This window comes from Dinoponera quadriceps, unplaced genomic scaffold (assembly GCF_001313825.1).
Source record: "Dinoponera quadriceps isolate SergipeBrazil2010 unplaced genomic scaffold, ASM131382v1 scaffold5109, whole genome shotgun sequence".
NCBI lineage: Eukaryota > Metazoa > Arthropoda > Insecta > Hymenoptera > Formicidae > Dinoponera > Dinoponera quadriceps.
Window position 1 is genome coordinate 429363 of NW_014559156.1, and position 22510 is coordinate 451872.

General features: G+C 43.9%; 3 protein-coding genes across 4 annotated transcripts; 2 read left to right on the forward strand and 1 right to left on the reverse strand.

The window, feature by feature from the left end:
* Positions 1 to 1690: 1690 nt before the first annotated feature.
* Positions 1691 to 6903, reverse strand: LOC106750191 (chromatin-remodeling complex ATPase chain Iswi). Its single transcript, XM_014630338.1, has 2 exons — positions 3442 to 6903; positions 1691 to 3374 (listed from the first exon to the last, which is right to left on the reverse strand). The coding sequence occupies exons 1-2, from the start codon at positions 6468 to 6470 to the stop codon at positions 3218 to 3220; spliced, it is 3186 nt and encodes a 1061-aa protein (XP_014485824.1). The 5' UTR covers positions 6471 to 6903; the 3' UTR covers positions 1691 to 3217.
* A 773-nt stretch (positions 6904 to 7676) lies between these two features.
* On the forward strand, positions 7677 to 15700 carry LOC106750192 (probable cytochrome P450 301a1, mitochondrial). 2 transcript variants are annotated; one of them, XM_014630339.1, is made up of 10 exons: positions 7677 to 7899; positions 10736 to 11161; positions 11533 to 11649; positions 12167 to 12243; positions 12471 to 12672; positions 13242 to 13404; positions 13928 to 14097; positions 14411 to 14489; positions 14905 to 15108; positions 15353 to 15700. In XM_014630339.1, the coding sequence occupies exons 1-10, from the start codon at positions 7808 to 7810 to the stop codon at positions 15458 to 15460; spliced, it is 1638 nt and encodes a 545-aa protein (XP_014485825.1). In that variant the 5' UTR covers positions 7677 to 7807; the 3' UTR covers positions 15461 to 15700. The 2 variants fall into 2 exon arrangements, with proteins under 2 accessions (XP_014485825.1, XP_014485827.1); XM_014630341.1 differs by lacking the exon at positions 7677 to 7899 and adding an exon at positions 8299 to 8442.
* An 813-nt stretch (positions 15701 to 16513) lies between these two features.
* Positions 16514 to 19349, forward strand: LOC106750202 (nuclear RNA export factor 1-like). The gene has a single exon (XM_014630364.1). The coding sequence runs from the start codon at positions 16680 to 16682 to the stop codon at positions 18264 to 18266; it is 1587 nt and encodes a 528-aa protein (XP_014485850.1). The 5' UTR covers positions 16514 to 16679; the 3' UTR covers positions 18267 to 19349.
* Positions 19350 to 22510: the final 3161 nt, after the last annotated feature.

Sequence of the window (22510 nt, forward strand, 5' to 3'; positions counted from 1 at the left end):
TATCCGCACATCTATTCAGAAATTCAAAAATAATTGTTCCACCAATGACCGTAAGAGTCGATATATATTACCTTTGTAATGTAAGACGCCGGAAAGAGAGAAAGGGGGAGAGAGAGAGAGAGAGAGAGAGAGAGAGAAAGCATTGCCGCGAAATAACAAACGAACAGGTAGAAACACGAGAGAAAGAGAGCGATCACCGTTTGTCGAATAATCAAAAAAAAAAAAACAACCGGGAAACAAATATAGATTGTAAAAATATGAGGCGGCAAATGCAGCCCGCATATTTGTATGTCGGATGAGAGCATACAAGTGCCGTGACATCGCCAGAGAGAGAGAGAGAGAGAGAGACGATTGCAAAAAATTGTAGATTTCAAGTAATATATTGTAGTATACGTACTTAGAGGACGAACGCGGAAATACCCATTAGATTCTTTAGGCGGGATAAAGTCTGCTTACAAGTGCGCGCGCCATACGATTCACCAGTATTACTACTCTTATTGCTGCCACCGCAGAGTTCGGAAATCTGTAGCGCAAACTTAACTCATTAAAGCGTTTAGAGAGAGAGAGAGAGAGAGACCATATATGTATAGAGAGGATAAGGTCGATACTTATTTCAGAATCCATATCTCAACGATGCTCACGTTCGAACCGTGGAATTGTGATTACTCCGAACGCTATGTTACTACGTCCAGTCCGGCGCGATTCGAACCAAAATGTCTGTTCGCTCCGTATACGTATATATGTATACATATAGTTTATACATTATGTATATATATATATATACATATATGTGTACATATATCGAAAATTTCCCGTTTCTTTAATGTTATAAATATAGTTTTCTAACAATCGCACTTTTATCGTCGAGGGAGCGGCACCACCCTTTGGAAAGAGGACAATGTGTAAAGTATTAAGGGACAGTTTGTAAAATAATTTACTCGACAGCTGCGTAAGTTCGAGCACTCGCGATTTCACACCGTTTCCTGCGTTTCCTCGATTCCCCTTTATCCCGTTGTTTCGAAATTTGCATGTTACAACCCGCAACCCGTCGTCAGTTTTTCGGCGATAATTGAACTCATTTAACGTATGGGTGTAACACAATAATACAGATACAAATAGTCTTGTAGCGGGCCGAGGGCCGAGGGCATAGATCATTATAGATTCCACGGGTCATGCTGCTATTGATAATCGTGACACTCACTGTGTGGATTTGACGCGTTTGTGCTGAAAAACTAAAGGTACTCCACTGGCGGGACAGAAAGTCGAGGAGACGTGGGCGAGATAGAATAGCCGATGAAAAATGGAAGACAGAAGTGGAAGAACGAATCACGTGGATTACGCTTTAGTTTCACACGGATCCCCCCTCCTTGTGCGCCTTTCTTCTTCTGTGCAGCGTATCAGCACATTCGGCAGGCACCATCCATTCTCAGCTCGTTAACTTGTGTGATGTGAAAGTTGTGCGAAAGTAAGCCATAATGATTGTAATTATAATTGTATACTTGCCTTTTAATATATATATATATATATATATATATATATNCAATTAAAAGTACTGACAACATGAATTCTTTCTTTGTCAATCGGTTCATCACCAGCGACCAGCAATACATATAAAACCACGCGAATATACTTGCTTAGAAATTATAGACGACACACGGTGAACGAAGTGAAATAACGCAATACCCCCACGTCCGTGATAAGATTTATTTTATTATCGAAGATTTCGAACGGTCTTTCCCCGCAGAATGAATTCTTTTTTTCTTTTGTGTGTGTGTGTGCGCGCGCGCTCGCTTGCGCGCGTGTGTGCATACGCGTGTAAACTTAAATATGAAAATTAATCTAAGTATACATCTCTCTCGCAGCGTTTTGGATTTGACATATATTCATTAAGCGCCATTCTGTGATGTCGAAGTAGAAATCTTCATCTTCGTTATTCGGCAATTTTCCGCGTTATTTTCCGGAGAGTAATCTTCTCAAACATATAATATTCATTTAAACGTAACACACATACACGCCTGACGGTGAACCAATGACTTACCGATTATTATTATTATTTACCGTACCGATAATACATCTCGAGATTCCTCCATCAACGAATCAAATGTTATACAACATACGACGTAATTATGTGTGCCGCACTAAAAAAAATTAGCGTATAAGATTCGAACAGAAATCATACATATTACATACACACACACACAGACACACACACACATATATATATCTAACTCTAAGCTCATCGAATAAAAAGAAGATGAAGGAGGAGAGGGGTTTTTCAACTCGTCGATAACGGAAACAACTTACAAAGGCTCGATAGAGATCCGAAGAAATAAATAGCATCCTTTCAGTTACTCGTCTGGTCATCCTGGCATCATCATCATCGTCGGTCAACACTGAGCACACAGGAAAAGACACATACACACTCTCTCTTACAACGCTGCTAATTCTATTTTCACGTTTCTCGCGGGAAAAATGTTAATTGTCTGATCGACACTCTGCTTTCCGCGGCACTAAACACGAGAGATAGATCTAGCCTGGATCTACTTACGCCCAATACACACGTTGGATACACACACACACACACACACACATGGTATGTATCTCTTTCTCTCTAATGGACTAATCACACGATAAATTACCTAAAAACAATTCGTCGTTACAAATTTGTGTTAAACAATTCGGTGGACCCTGACGAACTCGGCGATGGTTGAGTCTGAGAATTGTGTTTGTGTGTATATATATATATGTGTGTCTCGCTAGGATGAATTATGAAGTGATTGTATACGGAAAAGGTAATTTCACCGGCACGACGAATCGTTAGTTACTACAAGGACAACAAGACAGATCTGTAAAAAAATAATTTTGTAGCAAAACCGTTGTTGTTACATCGATAAAATTTCGTTGGCGCAACTAGATCACTTTGCTGCCTATATAAAAGATGTCCGAAAAAAATATACACACACTGAACGATCACAAAGTGAGTGTTCATCGGCGAATTTTCACTTTCAATGATGTAAAAGAATCTACGGATACAAGTGATCTTTCTTCCAGTCAACGTCTGTCTTTAAACTAACCGGGCACTGCGGATAAGCTGTTAAAGCGTGTATACATTTTTCTGGGACGTCCTTATATATAAGCAGCAAACAGTAATGAACACTCTTGACAAATCTTCTCGCTGTCCGTATTATTTTCGTTGTCCCTATAACTAACTAACTAATCAGCTGCGCCAGCAGGATCTTCCCCTCCGTGCGGGAGTCGCGAAGAGTCGGTGTTTAGCAAAATCGAGGCGCGCGCGCGCATGTGGAAAAGAGCGTTCCCGCGGATCCATCCTTCGGTTATCGTCGGTGAGTGGCAGCCGCGCGCCAAAGAGAGTCCTTGGGAATAAAAAAGAAAGAAGAGGGGTAAAAAGAGAGTGTCCGAGGAGGAGGGGCTGTATTTTACTTCTTCTTTTTCCGCGGTTTGTCCTGAGGCGCCGGTAGATTCTCCTGCTTCCGCTTGGACGTCGGCTTCGCGCCTATGCTGCCGCCCTTCTTCCTCCTCTCCTGCCTCTCCCGTTCCTCCAGCTCCTGATTCTCCCGCTCGATCAGGGTGATGAGGGTGTTGCAGCGACGCTGGAGCTCGAGGGCGGTGCGCGACTTGACGAACCAGTCGAAGCGGAACTGGGGCGCCGACCTGACCGTAGCGCGCAGCTCCTCGTACACGTTCTCCTTGTCGAAGCCGAGTTTGTGCAGCATGCAGACGAGGAAGCGGTCCTCCTCCTCCGTGTAATTCTTCCCCTTGTTCGTGCCGTAGGCTATCCTGAGTTGGTGGAAGGGCGCGCGGTACCGCGCCATCTTCGCGTCCAGGGCCTTCTTGATGCCGGCGCGCCTCTGTATCTTCGCCTCGCCCCGCTCGATCTGCGCCATCACGCGGTCGATGTCCTGGAGCTCGTGGCAGCGCTCCCAGAAGACGGCCGAGTACTCCATCACCTCCTCCGGGGTTTTCCCCTCGACCTCCTTCGCGATGTTCTCGATGTCGTCGCGGCCGTACTTCTCGTTCGCCTTGATGAACTGATTGAAGTCCCGCTTCGTCCAGTTGGTGAAGCCCTGGAGGAGCAGCTTCTCCTTCTCGGCGACCTCGTCGTCGGTGAGCGGCTGGGCGTCGTCGATCTTGCGCTGCTCCTCCTTCTGGATCCGCGCGGCGTCCGAACCGAGCTCCGGGTTCTTCGGCACCTTGTAGCCCACCGTTTGCCGGAAATAGTAGATCTCCTGGTCGAGCAGCTCGAAGAGACGCGGCGGGAAGAATTGGAAGTCCTGGACGATCGGCTGCTTCGGCGGCCTCGGGGCCTTCGGCGCCTTCGGCTCCGAGACGCGGAGCGCCTCGCGGAAGTACGCGTCGACCGCGTAATTGGCCTTGCGCTCGCGCTTGGGCGGCTCTATCCAGTTGCCGAGGCCGAGTATCTTCTGCTTCTCGCGGTAATCCTCGCCCTCGAACTGGTAGACCGAGTCCGTGGGCGCGTCGACGGTGAAGTTGCGGAGGGACGACTCGCCGAGACTCTCGAGCTTCTGCTTCATCTCCTCCGTCTTCGCCTCGCCCTTCTGCAGTATCGTGTCGATGTCCTCGTCGGTGATGGCGCTGTCCTTCGAGGCGAACACCTCGTTCGCACCGTGCCTGATCATGTTCAGCATCTCGTCCTTGTTCAGGGCGGTCTGCTTCGCGTCGACCAGCCGTCCCTGCTGGATCACCAGTTTGTCCAGCCGCAGCTTCACCTCCGCCCGCTCCACGATCTTCTCTTCCACCGTGTTCTCCGTGATGAACCTGAAGACGCGCACCTGCTTCTGCTGGCCGATACGGTGGGCGCGATCCATCGCCTGCAGGTCCATCTGCGGGTTCCAGTCGGAGTCGTATATGATGACGACGTCGGCGGTGGCGAGATTGATGCCGAGTCCGCCGGCGCGGGTCGACAGCATGAAGATGAACTTCTCGCTGCCGGGCGCGTTGTACTCGTTGATCTGCCGCTGCCGGTCCTCGTGGGCGGTGTTGCCGTCCAATCGGCAGTACTGGAAACCGCGCCAGTGGCAGTAGTCCTCGAGGATGTCCAGCATCCTGGTCATCTGGCTGAACACCAGCACGCGGGACTCCTGCTGCTGCAGCTTCGGCAGCAGCTTGTCGAGTATCACCATTTTCCCACAGTTGTAGACCAGGTGCTCGTCTGTGGTGTACGGCGGCCCGGGCTCCGCCCCGTCGAACAGGTACGGATGGTTGCAGCACTTGCGCAGCTGCATCAGGATGTTCTGCAGTCTCATCTTCTCGATCTTGCCGGCGCCGTTCACGATGTCGATGTCCTTCATCAGCACCTTCGTGTACCACTCCCTCTGCATCTTGCTCAGACCGATGTAAACCTTGATCTCCTTCTTCGGCTTCAGTCCTTTCTCCACCTCCGACTTGAGACGCCTGAGCAGGAACGGCCTCAGCACCGCGTGCAGCCTCTCGACCAGGGAGTTGTCGCCCAAGAAGCTGTTCGTGTTGAACCAGGAGTCGAAGTCGTCCGAACTGTTGAACACGTCCGGCAGTAGGAAGTTCAGGAGGGACCACAGCTCATGGAGGTTGTTCTGCAGCGGCGTGCCGGTCAGCAGCAGCCGATTCGCCGTTTTGAACTCTCTCAGTATCTCCGACAGCTTGGACTTCTCGTTCTTGATCCTGTGCGCCTCGTCTATTACCATGTAGCGCCAGTTGAACTTCTTGAACACCGACTTCTCCTTTATCACCATCTCGTAGGACGTCACGCACACGTCCCACTCGCCCGGCATCATCACGTCCCTGATGAAGGTGTTCCTGGTCTCCGCGTCGCCGATCAGGCAGACCGCCCTCAGCGTGGGACACCACTTCTTGAACTCGTTCATCCAGTTGGCCAGCGTTGACTTCGGCACGATCACGATGTGAGGACCGGGAATGTTTCGGAAGTGCTTCATGTAGCCCAGCAGAGAGATGGTCTGCAGCGTCTTGCCGAGGCCCATCTCGTCCGCCAGGATGCCGTTTATACCGTTCTCGTAGAGCGATATCATCCAGTTCAGCCCGCGTATCTGGTAGTCCCGCAGCTCGCCCGACTTGATGTAGTGCGGCGACGACTCGAAGCGCGTGGTGGGCGCCACGCTGGCGTTGCTCTCCGCCAGCAGCTCTTCGTCCTCCTCCTGCTCGGTCTTGCGGTGTCTGTGATCGCCCGGGTCCGACTTCGGATTCTCCGGCTGCTTCCTCGGCCTGCCGGCTTTGATCTTCAGCGGACTGCCGGCCTTGTCCTTCTGATTGTTCGTCATGAAGTGCGAGAATATCTCGGTCTGCTTCAACAGATAATCGAAACGCTTACTGCGGTCCGTCTCCAGCTTCGTTTCGAAATCCCCGCCCCTCGACGACGTCGTCTCCGCCGAGGAGCCGTTCGAGTTGTCACCCGTATCACCGGTGTCCGCGTTCTCGTCCGGCTTCGACATCCTCATGGATATTTCGCACACGCTCTTCCCTAAAACCGAGCCGACTTCACCGACCTCACCGACCGATCGCGTCTTTTTACGGTAATTCAGCGTTAATTATCGGTAATTATCGTCCCGCTTGTCGCCAAGAACACATCTCACGCGCCGCATCAAACACCGCTCCGTACCGCCATATTGCAAAGGATGGCGCTAGACGTTGCGGCCTGTTCCCTTTAGCCGCGTTGCTCAACTGTTCCGATAAGTTGCGATGAAATTACACGGCGCGTGATAGAAGTAACCAATCAGCGCCACTCCGTTCTTTTCTGTCACGCAAGTTTTACACGCCGATTGATTGCCCTTTTGACGCACTCTCTGTTCCGCAGTTCTATCACGCATCTTTAAATTCCATTCTTACAGCCTGTTGAATTTCGCCCATGTTTTATTACAACGGAAAGTACGTCTGACCAGACCTTGAATCATACTGTTTGAGAAATAGAAATACGGCCGACTCCATCGTTTAGTCATATCACGATCTCAGTTTCTCGTTAAGTATAGTGGCGGCTCGTAGCGGAGACTCTGGTACTAAATTACAGAAATAACGGGTCTAATAATTCCGTAAACCCGTTATTTCTGTTCGGAATTTCTGTTTAGAAATAACGAGTTCACGGAATTATTAGACCCGTTATTTCTGTAATTTAGTACCAGAGTCTCCGCTACGAGCCGCCACTATACTTAACGAGAAACTGAGATCGTGATATGACTAAACGATGGAGTCGGCCGTATTTCTATTTCTTCTTTTATAATTTGTAAACAACAGTGTTTTTTCGTTGCGGACATACATGATTATATACGGCCATATATGGGCAAATTTCATACATGATTTTCCTTTTCCCGGAGTTTTACTTCCAGTGAGCAAAAATATCCGAAAGACATAAAGACGTTCGAAAGACACCTACAGGATTTAAGACGTCTTTTAGACATCTTACAGCGTCTGTCGGAGTTATACGCTCACTTAATTTATTTATACAGGATTCTTCAGATTTATTCAAATAACGTCGTTCAGCTAGGCCGCGCTTACTCCGTTCCTCATTGGCCGTGTTCCACATAGGAGTCCACCCGAGTAGAGTTTGGTAGCGCAGACCAAGTGGGGAACGCTTACCGATCTCGTCTCACGACTTTCTTCCTCACTCGCGAAGTGCGTCATTTTCAGTAACGGTTCATCCATGAGGACGAAGCGACAGCGCCGGGCAATTGTCTTTTGTTATCTTACGGTGTCAGGCCGGAAATTCCCTGGCTCGTCGTCGCGCGATAGATATTCGTCAGGTATAGAAAGATAGAAAGAAAAGTGAAAATTTCGCCCTTCGATGATGTTGCGCTTCAGCGTAAGGTGCGCTCATGTGGCTGCGAAGAGAGGGTTGATCCCCGGAATTAACTCCTGCAAATCCATCCCTCACAGGTAACAAATGGAAAAGGGGGTGACAAGGAGTGGTTTTTCGCTTATTTCTTCCACGGGCATTTTCCCGCTCGGCGGAAGTGGAATGTGCGTCGCGTGAGAAAATGCCTGGCTTGACTTTCCGCGATGATTTCGTTCAAATCGCGTTTCAAGTCGAAACATCTCAGAACGAATGTCCAAGAAATGTCTCAAAGATCTGATCTAAGAGACGTTCTATTTTTTTTTTTTATATATCTTTCGGACGTTTTTAAAAGATCTTTTAAAAATTTGTCCTACCTAGGATACCACTTGAGTCAATAATCGAACGAAATTCGGATCAAGTAGAAGTCTGTGAACCCGACGTTCCTGTGCAAACAATGCCGATTAAGAGCGCAAATTGATGTATCGCGATAATATATCCGTCATTTCATGGACGTTTCGGTCTTAACGTTTCAAGGCCCTTCTCGGTGGAAGCAGTGGGTGTTAATTGAGAAGTAATGCGTGTCAATTATCAATACTTTTGAACGGGAAAAGACAAAGCAAGAACAAGCGAGAGATGATGTCAAGGTAATATATATAAGAAAACAAGTTTGCCGTCCAGTTATATCTCAGGGTCAGCAACTTATTATTAACCACACAAGAGCAATTATTGCGCAAATCGAATAAAGAACACGGATCAAGATAATATCTGAAAGTATAAATCGATTATCTCTTCTCGCTAAGAATGTCAATGACAAAATTAACTTGTTTATGTTATTTTATATTACTGTTTTTCTTCACACGTGTCATTACCAACTACTTGAACCTGAAGTACGTCTTAAGGAATTATAATATAATGTATAATATGTGCATCACAATAATGTCCTTTTATGCTAATAATATTTTTACAGCACACTTTATCCGAGGGATGTCCTGTGGATGTCTTTAGAGGACGTCCCTTGGAGGTTTTTGTTGTATGGAATAGGTAGTAGCTTACTTCTTCTTTTTTTACTTTTTTTCCTTTCTTCGTTACTTCATTTGCCGAACATTGCCGAATATTGTAAAGAGATATTTCTCGTAAATAAATAGATAAATAAATAACACCAAAATACTCAGCTTCGCGATGCATTCGTTTCGTAATTGTGAATACGATAAAAGGCAGGCGCCTTATTCCCGCATCGCTTGTTATCCATGTGTAAGTAATGATGAAATTCTTAATGAATAAATTATCGCAATACGATAGTTTATGCTTTTAACTGATGTTGATTGCACTAAAATATCCGTGTATGGGCTCTTATTTATCTGAATTTCGTTGAATATTGATTGAATATTAGCAGGGTTATTCAGTTTTTTTTTTTTATACTACTTTGATACGATCGCGATCAGCAACTATCTTCTTTTTAGCGTCCCCCTTCTTTCAATTTAATCTGTCTTGCGCGTCTATCTGCTATAATATCTTTAAACTTTTTAAATTGAGAACGCGAACGTCTTTTCGGTTCAAATCTAACCACCAAGTGAGGAAAAAGATGAATTTTATCAACAATATTTTTAATTTTATCACCATTTTTCGTTATAATTTTTCTTAATTCGATTCTTCGTTGTATTCTCGGTACAGAAAAATAGCACCTTCATGGTGGAAGGATGCACTGATTGTCCCGAAAGCGTCAATATATGGTAAAATCTTGCGACGTCATTCGTTATTGCTAGTGATCGGAACAATTGTCTGAATCTTTACGCTTTCTCTTTGCAGTTAGAGTATAGAGTCACGCTCGGTACTTTCGTGCTGGTGTACTCTCACTGTTCTACTTTAGAATTTCCCAAACTGTTTAGGATAGATTGGATTAATAAATAAAGCGACAAATTTAGTGTCTGAACCAAAGGCAACTCTTACGAATATATATCAATAACATGTAATATTTTCATCTTCCTGTATTGAAATAAAGGGACCGAAAGTCCTCAAGTTAAAAATCGAGATAGTAGAGGAATTCATAAGTAAATGAAAGCGTTATATCGGGCACGACGATTGAATTAAAATAATATATTCGGGAATGAGAGATTCAAATCTCTTACGTTTGCAATTTCTTTTCGAGTTTCTCCGAAAAAGATTGGCAATTGGAAATTAAAATCAAGCCATTCGCTGGCGACTCAACTATCGATATCGTTTCAGTCGTTTTGCGTGGATTGCGAATTAAGCTGACGAAATCGTATTTCTCGGGACTATATCGGACTATTATTCGTTTATTCGCAGAAGACCCATTTCGAATTATTGTGCGATGACCCGGTGAAAGTAGAAACTTGAATATTGACTAGAATATTGCAGTAACAACGCCGCAATACTTTAAGTTCACAGATGATCGACGGTTGCAACGCACGCGATCTACGAGATTAATGACGCTTGATAATTTTTCTAAAGTTTTTTCTCTATTTAAAAATCAGGAAGCTGGTCCGATTTCGTCGGTAATGTAAATTTAAACGGACTACCTATCTAAGCGAAATTTCGTTTGATTCTACCGCTTTCTTTTTCTCGGTGTGCACTTTCCTTCAAATTTCATCAATTTCGTTGCATCCAAACAAATTTCATCATTGGCCTGCTCGAAAACGAAAGATAATTTTCTTACAAAGAAATGATTTCTCTCATTTTACATTTATTTATCGTGACCAAATAATATTTTATTCGGCCAAAAGATATTATTTCATAAACAATAGCGTTCTTTCTGCCGAATAACGGAGTTTTCTCGAATGGGACAATAAAATTTGCACTTGAACAGATAACATTTCGTATATATTGTTTCCGTGAAACGGAATCTCAGTCAGATAAATGGAAATACCGAATCCAGGGAAAGCCTTTTTCTCGACGTGCGTGTTGTATCATCATTTGCAGGACTAACTCGCGGTTGCACACCGCCGGAATCCGACTGTTCTGCAACGACGCGATCGTATCCGAATGTCCTCACGCGACGCAAAGTGTCGCATCCCCGCGTGTTAAATCGTACGACGAGGTGCCGGGCCCGCGGCCGATACCGATCCTCGGCAACGCTTGGCGACTGTTGCCGCTGATCGGCCAGTACCAGATTTCGGACGTCGCGCGTATCTCGCAGATGTTTTACGACGAGTACGGCAAGATCGTGCGACTGGGCGGACTGATGGGTCGGCCGGACCTGCTCTTCGTCTACGACGCCGACGAAATCGAAAAGGTGTATCGGCAGGAGGGACCCACGCCTTTCAGGCCCGCTATGCCCTGCCTGGTGCACTACAAGAGCGTCGTGCGCAAGGACTTCTTCGGCGAGCTACCCGGGGTCGTCGGTGTGTGAGTATTTTCCCGTGACGTTGCTCGACATTTCCCCGACGAATGCGGATTGATCTGAAGTCGAAGAAAGAAGAGAAAAAGAAGGAAGTTAAGGAGGGAAGTAGCAAGCTGAATCGAAACTTTTACGGTAGCTTTTTTTAATTTTAATCCTTCCAGGCCCAATGGGCATAATAATGTCCATTAACTTTGGGCCCTCTCCAAACTCTGTCCGTTCAAATCATATTATATCAGCTGGGAATTATAATCACGTCTGAAAATAAACCGAGATTTTTCGAGGATGTAATTATACCGACACGTCCTTCGTCCGTTGATCCAATTACGCGATTACTTCGAAACTGATTCCCGTGCGCTGATCGTTTCTTTTACGCCAGACACGGCGAGCCTTGGAAGGAGTTTCGTACGCGCATTCAAAAGCCCGTCCTTCAGCCGCAGACCGTAAGGAAATATATAACGCCTATCGAAGTGGTTACAGGGGATTTCATTAAAAGGTGAGCGCCGACGCGACACGTCAAAGAGAACGTTTCGTAATCATCGTGAGATACTTAGCGGTCTATTCTAAAAGTTAATCGGAGAGAAAGTTTTAATACGAGAAAGTCAAGATTGTAGGGACCCTCGAGTTGCAAAATTCACGCTACGAGCGTACGTGTGCAGGATCGGATTATCGGAATATATATTATGGTTAATAATTCCAAGTTTTGCGTGTTGTTTGCAAGACAGTGAAGGACCTTTTCATTCACCTCAATCCGTTCTGCGTCCTCACGAAATTTGCAAATGTTGTCCTGAAACATTCTGTATATTTATATAATAACCATCAATCAATCGACTCTAGTCGCCTGAGGCTATGAAACCACCGCGATCTTGACATTACTGTATTAGCACTTTCGCATTGCAGTTAACCTTCGGAATACGCCACTCAAATATTTGACGATGGTTTGTTTGAGAATGCCAGCCAGGTATGCGACGTGAGATTCTTACTGATCACACGGCATTGCCGGTATGTTGCAGAATGGAGGAAATCAAAGCGGACGACGGAGAATTGCCGGCCGATTTCGACAACGAGATACATAAATGGGCTCTTGAATGTTAGTACTTGTTTCATGTAAAACACCACGTACACAATCTGAGAGAAAAAAAATACCTAAAAATAAAATATATTTGTACATTGGACTATAATAAGAGATAAAAAAATTTGTTACACACACACACACACACACACATATAAAAATGCTTCAAAGGACTTATTTTTATTAAAAAAGGAGGTGTTTACAATTGTTTACGAATTGTATGTTTTGATGTTTCACGCGTGCAGGTATAGGTCGGGTCGCGCTGGACGTTCGACTCGGATGTTTAGGCGGCACTTTGCCGCCGGATTCTGAACCACAGAAGATCATCGACGTCGCTAAGTTCGCGCTGAGGAATGTGGCTGCGCTCGAGCTCAAAGCTCCTTATTGGAGATACATTCCGACGCCCCTCTGGAGCCGTTATGTGCGCAACATGAATTACTTTGTCGAGTATGTTTACCGAAAAGAAATGAGACGCTAGACTTCTTTGTAAGAAGATAGACTCATTGAAGAGGAGCAGTAAGAAAAGTGAGAAGTATCAATGGACGTTCCAATTTTCTAATACACGTTCGAAGCACGCGATTGTATCAATGTATTTACGTTGGACTTTCCTCCATTCTTATCGAATTCTCTCAATTCTTGACGAGACACGAGATCGGGAAGTGAAACAAGTGAATATCTCGTTTAGAGTTTAAACATGTGAAAGCGCGTTCTTCGTCCCTATATTCGGTATTTAGATCATTAAGCGCGCAATTTCATCTAATCACGGCGTTGGAAAGCGATGAGGAACCGAACGAATGGTTTAAAATTCAAATCGTTATTTCCAATTTAAATTCGAAACTTTGAACTCTCCTTTCGCAGACATTGGATATATTTGAAGTTTCGCGGGGATAAATTTTTATCACGATTTGCCTCGTGCTGCATATCATAAATAATATGTCATTCTTGAAACATAATTACCATACCCATTCTTGAATATGAACATAAATAATTTTCTAAATTTAGATATCTAATCTTAGGATATGCATGAAATACATCGACGCTGCGATACTTCGACTTAAGAACAAGAAAGCTGTGGACGAGAGCGACCTGTCGCTGGTGGAGAGAATTTTAGCCAAGGAAACGAACCCTAAGATGGCTTATATCTTCGCCCTCGACTTGATACTGGTCGGCATTGATACGGCAAGTTGCGCACAGTTATATAAATTATATCTCCTAAATTCTCTAATTACACAACTATACTCGCGATAACTAACGGTTTAAAATTCATCGGCGATCGATTCACGCAGCTCGACTAATATCAATTGTCACTGCCTGGTTAACTGGCTGAAATTTTTCGACTTTTGGTTACGGCCACATAATGACTGCAAATTAGTGAAAGTATGAAAGTGCGTCGTCTCGAGCGAATGCACTTTTGTTAGGCAACCGAGATGTGTATGCGGGCGTGCGTGCCGTGTAAATGTTTGAAGAGTACTGCCATTACAAAATCGAGCCGACATAATGTGTGCGTGTGTGTGCGTGTGTGTGTGTGTGCCTGCGTTTGCGGTCATAACGATCGTCGAGATTGCACGTCGAACAAATTGAAGTGCGTTGAATCGATATACGATCATTATTCTTTTCACTTTTCCAATTGAAATGAGACATATCGCGTTTCCTATGAAACGAATTGCGTGATGAAGTGAATTTTATATAACGTATATTGCAGATATCGATGGCGGTGTGCTCGATATTGTACCAACTAGCGACTAGACCGGAAGAGCAGGAGAAGATATATCGGGAATTGCTGCAAATATTGCCAGATCCCTCCGTCCCTCTTACAACGAGACATTTGGAACAAGCTGTCTACATGAAGGCTTTCATCCGCGAAGTATTCAGGTAATACTAATGAGTATTCAAGTCACAGTAATGGCAGATATTCACGCAAATTGGATATTCTAGTAGTTAAAAAAACCATCAATGTGTATTTGTATGCACATCAGCTTAGACTAGTAATAGATAATTACATCGTTTAATACATTTTTATATATTTTTAATATTATTTTATATATTTAATATATACATTTTAATATATACGTATATTTTAATATATATATATATTAAAATTTATTACCTAAAGTATCGCCACTCAATTTATTTTATTATATATATATATATATATATATATATANTGTTAAATTTTATGTTGCAGAGTTTATTCCACTGTTATTGGAAACGGCAGGACGTTACAGAACGACACAGTCATTTGTGGCTACAAAATCCCCAAAGGCGTACGTTTCTTTCTCAGCATAATATTTTTCGCCGCTTACGACACACCCGTTTACATAATAACCGTCTCAATATGCTCAGCACGCAAAATTGGCAAGTGAAACTACTTGCAAATGAGACGCTGTTTTTAACATCTCAGTCTTAACGTTATATCTCTTACATTTGCTTGTAGTTAAAATTTGTCGCGGTACTTGTCTAATTCTAACTCTCGTATTTTGCTCTCAAACAAACTCGATCTTCTAAATAACGTTCCCTTTCGTCTCTTCTGAAGTTATTTTTACGCAAAATATTTGACACGCAACACAGAATCTAATTTAACAATAATTTAACAATAATGATACGTGACTCGACTTAATGTAAATTAATTTTTATATGCGTCTATCGGGTGATCAATAATAATTACATGCATAATCTTAGGTTCAAGTTGTGTTTCCTACGCTTGTCACCGGAAATATGGAAGAATACGTGGCAGACGCGAAGATATTCAAACCTGCGAGGTGGCTGAAAGAAGCCAGTAACGAAAAATTACATCCGTTCGCATCACTGCCATACGGTTATGGGGCACGAATGTGCTTGGGCAGAAGATTCGCGGATCTCGAAATGCAGGTTTTGCTGGCGAAGGTGCGTACTTGTTTTAAGAAACGTCACTTATCTATCCGGCCTCCTTATAAATTATAAATTTTATAATTTTATAATTTGCTAATTTATTTAAATATTCATGTAAATAATACAAACTTATAAATATATTTATGATATATAAATTTATTTTACCTATAAAATGATGAATTACCTTACGAAATGTTAATTAAAGATTGGAATAGTGGACATCGCGATTGTTATAAGAGTAATAATGTTGTTGTTGCAGCTTCTCAGATTGTATAAGCTTGAGTACCACCATAAGCCCCTGAAGTATAAGGTCACGTTTATGTACGCACCTGACGGGGAACTCAAGTTTAAATTAATAAAAAGATAGTCCTTCAATAAAATATGTATATGATGCCGCAGAGTAAAGTAGAGCTTAAGCGATTCATTGGAGCAAAGATACATCTGCGAGACACCAGATTGATATTTTGTCAAATATTTTAATTTACGATAATTACCTTCTCTTCTTTTTAAAATAAGCCCGTACTTATCTTCACTCATTTTATTATTTTAATAGACACAGTTTGTATACACACACGCGCGCGCGCGCAAATTCTGCGTTATAATTGAAATATTCCAGCAAACACCAACTAACAAAATATCGATGTTATAATTTCTCACTCAATGATATAATTATTACATAAATTAATGTTAATGTAATGTAACACGCGCATTATATTACATTAACATTCTTGCACGAGAAATTGTAACACTGATATTATGTTACTTAATGTTAGTTAATTTAAAAAAAAATTAAAATTATGTCGGTAAGTTATTGTTTGCTGGTTATTTTTATATTTCTCGGAAAAGAATAAAAGGCTTGTGTATTACAGATATATGTAAGTGTCCAGTTATAAAAGAGACGTGTTATCAAATATTTTCAAAAGTATCAAAATATATTAGAATTTGTTAAAAGTACTAGAATTTCCAGTAATTGTGATTTATTTTTATCCGACTAACAACTCTGTTCGAAAAAAGGCACATTACGTCTCGAATATATCGAAGCGTTGAAGTCTCTTCACAGTTTAATTATGACTGCGTTCCGATAAAAAAGCAATCGATGTTTGAAAAATATCAATGTTCGCTTATTCAGGATGCGTCATACGAGCTTGTCGGATGTGCTAATTGGTTGTCGGATAGAGAATTTCTAGAGTCCCTAATATTTTCTCCAAAATATAATAATCGAAATACTTAAAAGATTGGAATCGATTCCAAACAATAAATAATCCATGATAGGTGCCCCGAACTAAATTTTAAAAGCTATCGAAGTAGGAATCGGTCTAATCTTAAAGCATATCGAAAAGGTAATCGATTCTCTAACGAGATCAGAGTCGAATATCGATACCCACTTCGATAGCTATATCGATAAGCCGAGAGAGTTAACCTGAAATTGACAAACATAAACAGCAGACTATTGCAGACAGCAATTCTAGTATTCTGCTGGATCAAAATCGAATTATGTGAGAAGTGTGAAGGAATAGATAAAACAACAAGTTTGAGGTATTTTCGAGGAAGTTCCGAGGAAGGTCGAGAGACAACAATAGCGCACGATGAATCAGGTGAAGCAAGAAAACTTATCGAATGTACCGGTAATTATTCCTATCGAGCTGGATTCTTCGATGGCGATAAAGTTAAGTATGAGCACGAAAATGAGCAGGGGGAAATCGCTGATGACTCGCGCTGATATATGGCACCAAGTCAGGATCATCAGAGGCAAGCACTACGACAAAGAGCTCGTTCTGAAGAGTATCCTGAAGACCGTGGAGCCGGCTGATTTTATACCGGTGAAGTATCAAATATGCGGGGAGGACGCGTTCTTCATAGTGAGAAATTGCGGTCCCGCCCTTGAGAAGTTATGCAAAACTAGCCTGATCATCAAAAACGTCAAAGGCGACGCGCTGATTCTCATAATTACCCTGGGATACGCTTCCACGCGTGATCTGAAGGTTGACATACGGCCCTTCCTGCGGGCCGCTCTGAACAAAAGGTACAGTCCGAACGAGAAGATGCTGAATCTCGAGAACTTTCATACGGATCCGAACATAGCCGAGACCGCCTACTGCCCGTTGTCCCAGCTGAGAATCTCCAATCACGTTCTGAATCTGGCTAAAACCGCCGTAGCGACCTTCGAGCGCCTGAATTTGCAGCATAACGAGCTGTTCAACATATCGGCTATAGAGAATTCGAACTTGACGGCCATCAAGTATCTGGATCTTAGGCATAACAATCTGTTGAACATGTGCGCTTTGGCCCCCTTGAGGAAACTGACCGTCACGAAGCTCTGGCTGGACGGTAATCCCCTCTGCGAGAACTACTCGACCATCAGGCAGTACATAGATTCCGCGAAGAAATATTGCCCGCAGCTACGGGAGCTCGATGGGGTGTGTATCGTGTCGAGGATGCCCCTCATATTCAAGGACTACTTCGGGGACGACAGGAAGCGGCAGCTCGTGCGGAAGTTCGCACTTCACTTCTTCAATCTGTACGACCAGCCCGACAGGTCGGTCCTGAGGGGGCTCTACCACAAGGACGCGGTTTACTCAATGAGCTTCACCGTACCCAACACCGTCGCCGCCAAGACGAACCTTCAGCAATACACGGCGCAGAACAGAAACTTGATGAAGCGGACTCCGAAGAAGATCACGACCTTCTACCAAGGTCAAGAGGAGATTCTAGCGGGTCACGCCAAGCTGCCCAGGAGCTATCACGACAGGAGCTCCTTCAAGTACGACGTTCTGTACGACGACGAGAAATATCTGGTGATGTGCATCTCCGGGCTGTTCAAGAAGCTGAGCTTAGGTATAAACGTGCTCTCGTTCAGCCGAACGTTTGTGTTGTCGGCCGACGCGGATCACGAGTATCACATCCTGAACGATCAGTACCACATCGACATGGCGCCCGAGAAGATCACGCCCGACAAGATCAAGGCCAAGGCCTCGTACGACATCACGCCGATCTGCTTCAGCCCGAGCGAAAAGTCCGTGCTGGCGATTCGGATGGAGCAGATCACCACGTTGAACAGGGAGTACAGTGAGAACTACCTGTCGGACGCCGGGTGGGACTTGAGGCAGGCGTTGACGAACTTCATGAAGGACTACAAGTCCCTCTCGATACCGGAGCACGCGTTCTACAAGTAGATCTCAGGCGTTACCGCGCCTCGGTCCCTTTTCTGTAAATACCTTCTATGTAAATTGTAAATGGTAGGAATTGAAGTCGACTTGTACTGATCGAGAGATCAGATATCTGAAATGTAAAGAGAAACGTTCATTTACTGGCGGATTTACTGATAACATATTGTACCGCTGTACGTATTTTCTCACCGACAAGGGAAGGCCGACTGCCTCAGCTGCTTCAGTTTTCGATTCTCTGTGCAGAAATGTTGCGGGCGAAGTCAATCAACATATTCTGCAAGTTACAGCCTCTGTCTTAGCGTTAAGAAAACATTTTGGCCATGCGTAGCGTTACCAAAGTCAGGCCAAGGTTGGTCTAATTTTTTTTCTAACGGGAACCTCTATTTTTTTTTATTATATTACCTTGTTCTACCGATTAATTTGAGCATCTTTTGTCCGAGACCTTTTTTTCCAGCGACCGCGAAATTTGCGTTAATTCGCGATCGTGCTGTTAATCAATGCGATTTCATCTTCCACGACGACGCGATATTTGCGCACGCCGATAGCATCTGGACGTCGGGTGACGTCTATAAGGTGATATTACTCGCATGGCATTTAAAAGCGGCGGCCTCCGGGATGGACGGGAACGACGCTCGGTGATTTCATCCAAAGGTTATGCACTCAAGGACCGCGCAGTTGCGTCGCGCGCGCGTACGTTGATGTGAATGAAACGTGAATTTGCGAAGGTATCGCCGACATTTTTCCGTTCTTACTCTTTCCGAGCACACGCACACGGCGTCGTCGGCGTGAAGAAGAGGAGAATAAGACCTTCGGGACTTGGTGTGCGCTCGATCGAGCAAATCACGAACGCGGATCTGTCGTTACGACTCTTGCTGTCGAGTCCCTTCGCGCTCCGCGATTATTTTCCCCGTCATTTCTGTTTGTTTCTTTTTTTTTTTTCATTTCCAATCGGACTCATGTCTGCAGGACATTTCTATTTCCGTTACAATTTACATTGGAAACTTACTTCTTATAAGTTTGTATAATATTTCATGTAACACCGTATATTTATAGAGGATATAAGATTATTATATTATATATATTAGATTAAATTATTATATTATATATAAGAGGTATTAAGAAGAAAAATGGCCGGTCTCATTGTAAATTACAATTATTGTCGACGTATCAGCCATATTTCTTCTTCGCTCTAACAAAGAACTATAAATAGTTGTACGCAAATGAAGTCATTAACAATAAAATTATAGCTGCATTTTTTAAAAGAGAATAGAGGTTTCCTGGCTGCAGTTATTTCCATTGTGTAATTATAGTAATAAGCACGAAATATTTTTCTCAGTTGACTGTCGTTGATATGCAAATAATAATTGTTTCGCAAAGTCGGTTAAAATAGAATGCGCGAGGTAAGCTCGGCGAGATCGTCGATAATTTATCCGTGACAATTTAGATAACACGATATGTAACGACAATAACCTGACCTGAAATACATGAAAATCATAATTTCGCGATCGCGATTTTTACACACGATGTTAAAGCAGGTCCCGAACGTAACACGCGCTCTCAAATTGCGTCATTCTCGCGGGAGAAAAATGCGGTAATAACACGGCGGTTAAATAAACAATCATGGCATAGTTCACGATGCGTTCGATCGTATCTCTCGCTCCCTCCCCCATTGCGCAACACTCGTCACACTTCCGGATCGTCAAGGACCGAGAACACCTCCATTCGCGTGCGAATGAAAGAAAAGAAAACACTTAACAATAATACGGTTACGCGATTGTCGGACGCGCCGATCGGCGCTCAAGTCGGCGGTTCTCAACGTGTATCACAGATAATCGGGATATTTTCCTGCGCTGAGAGAAAGATGTCTAAGAAATAAAAGATATCTACTCGGTGAATACAATAATAACGTATTTATTTAAATCTAAGTATGTCCTTTTAAATGAAACAAACAATAGCCTTTATGTGAAATTACAGATTTAAGAAATTGCGTATTTTCTCCCTCGTTTGAAAGAAAAGTTTTTCTCGGTGTAAAAATATGTTTATTAGTATAAGTAAACATATTATTAGTACTCCGGAATAAGTATTTTTTATTTTTCATTCTTTTCTTTTCGGTATATAAGACGAAACGTTGAATGTGAATATCGACTCAGTGGAAAAAGTTTCTCATTTCTCAGATATAAATTAAAAAAAGCGGAGTTCATGTAGTCTCTCGAAGTATCTCGGTAATTTTTTCGAATGAAGCCAACAGTAATATTGTCTCGGTATTTGTCTTTAAACATTCACAGAGATCTCTTCATTTTTCTTAACATTCTACGAGTCGGAATTGAATACCGGCCTGAGACTTGCGCCGACCTGACATCTTCGAAAAGGCCATTCAGGCTCTTTCGAACAACGGTGTTTACGAAGAGCCGGCGAGCTCAGGAAGAGCCCATCGGCGAAGAAAAGTTGAGCAACTTTGGACTAGACGGTTACTAACAATTACGGGAGTCGGGGGTACATACAACGCATAGGTAGCGACATAATAAAATGATTGTTGCCTACTGTGAGACTCTCTCGGCGGCCTCCCACGCGTCGGAAGAGCTGTCGCCTCCGTAAAAATAGGAAACCGCGCGCTTCTTCCAGAACCAATTATCCCTTGCACCCAATTAGAAACTTCCTTCGATAGTCCGACGCTTCCTGTATCTCGGGAGACGAGAATATCGACACAAGACACGACATCGGCGCGACTTTTAGCCGCTTTTCTTCGCGACAAATAGCTATATACTAATAATCGCGTGATCCGCCGTTCGAAAGTGAAACGGAGTCAACCTTTTCCTTGTATTTTTCGCAAAGGCTCTTGTAGGTCCTTTTTTACTTAAATTAAAAGCGATATTTTTCTATTCGTCGTTACCGTTTGCCTCGCGACGCCCGCGAGGCAAACGGCTCTTTCGAGAGGAGCGAATGCGTCGGATGTGTCAAAATGTGGGTCAGGGTACTCGCGGGCGAAAGAGGAACAATGATGACGAAGAAGATGGCCCATTGAGACATCTGGCCCGCGCCGCTCATAAGAGTCTCATACGAAGAAGAATACGTACCGACCGGCGCGATGTAACGTATTCAAAGATGACCGTAGCCGATAACCCGTTAGAGAAAGTCATATCATCGCGGAGGTACTATGCAAATTTCGTCGCTCGGTCGCTCCCCCCTCGAAGAGGACGGGCGAAAATGAAGAGAGAGAGGAAGAGAGACGGCAACGAGTTGCGCTCGCGGGATCCTCTCGCGCGATTGCAATGCGGCTCTAATTGAGAGCGACACGTCCCGCAAAAAAGGGGGGAATTAATGGAAAATCGAATTGGAGCGCGCGATGCGCGTTGTGAAGTGCGAGAAACGCGCTCACGATTAAATAATACGATATCCAGGTGGTGCTTCTCGCTCGCTCGGCGATGCTAACGAGCGGAGAAAAGCGTGTAAGTACGCACGGTTTCACGCACGACGGTGACCCGACGAAGGAAATCGAACTGGCACGACGACCGGATGACCTCCCCCCCCCCCCCNCGCGCGTGAGACGCGCGCGATCGCTTCCCGCGTCGAAATTTCGGCCCCGAACGAAACTTGAGTTTTCATATTACACTGAGAAAACGATTTTGTTTCTGAATGCAATCAATTTGACTTAAACGGATTTATCAGTCAAAATAGTCCAAACAGATCAATTTTTGATTCAACTATAATCGTTTTCTCCAGGCCGGAGTTTATAATCGGATCTTGTATCGAAGACCGTCCTAAATTTGTTCAGAAAGCTTCGTAAGAAAATAAATTTGCGGACCGGCTATTTTAAGAGCGCCGAAGTGCCGCTCTGGAGTATCGTTCGAATTATCGTGGAGGATCGAAGGGATCGGATTACGATTAGAAAGCGCCGCGACAGAGGGAGAAAAAGAGAGAGAAAGAGAGAACAATTTGTTTAATCGAGCAATTAATCAGAGGCTTACGCAAGCCTTATCACGGACAACGCGGATGTTTTATAATTACATCGCATTTCCTATAACTTCCCATATCTGCTTCATGCATAATGCATGCTGTAAAAAATTTTTATACGAGAAGCTTGATATCTTCGTATCAAGAGAGACGAAATATCCGATTCTTTCGTTGTAAATCACCCGCCGCGGGATCGAGCCGCGCGCGGTTACCACGACGGTTGAATTGTTGCGGCGCGCTATGATGAAAAAATACTCTCGGCGAAAATGAAACTCCGGCAGTATTCCGTCCCTCCTCAG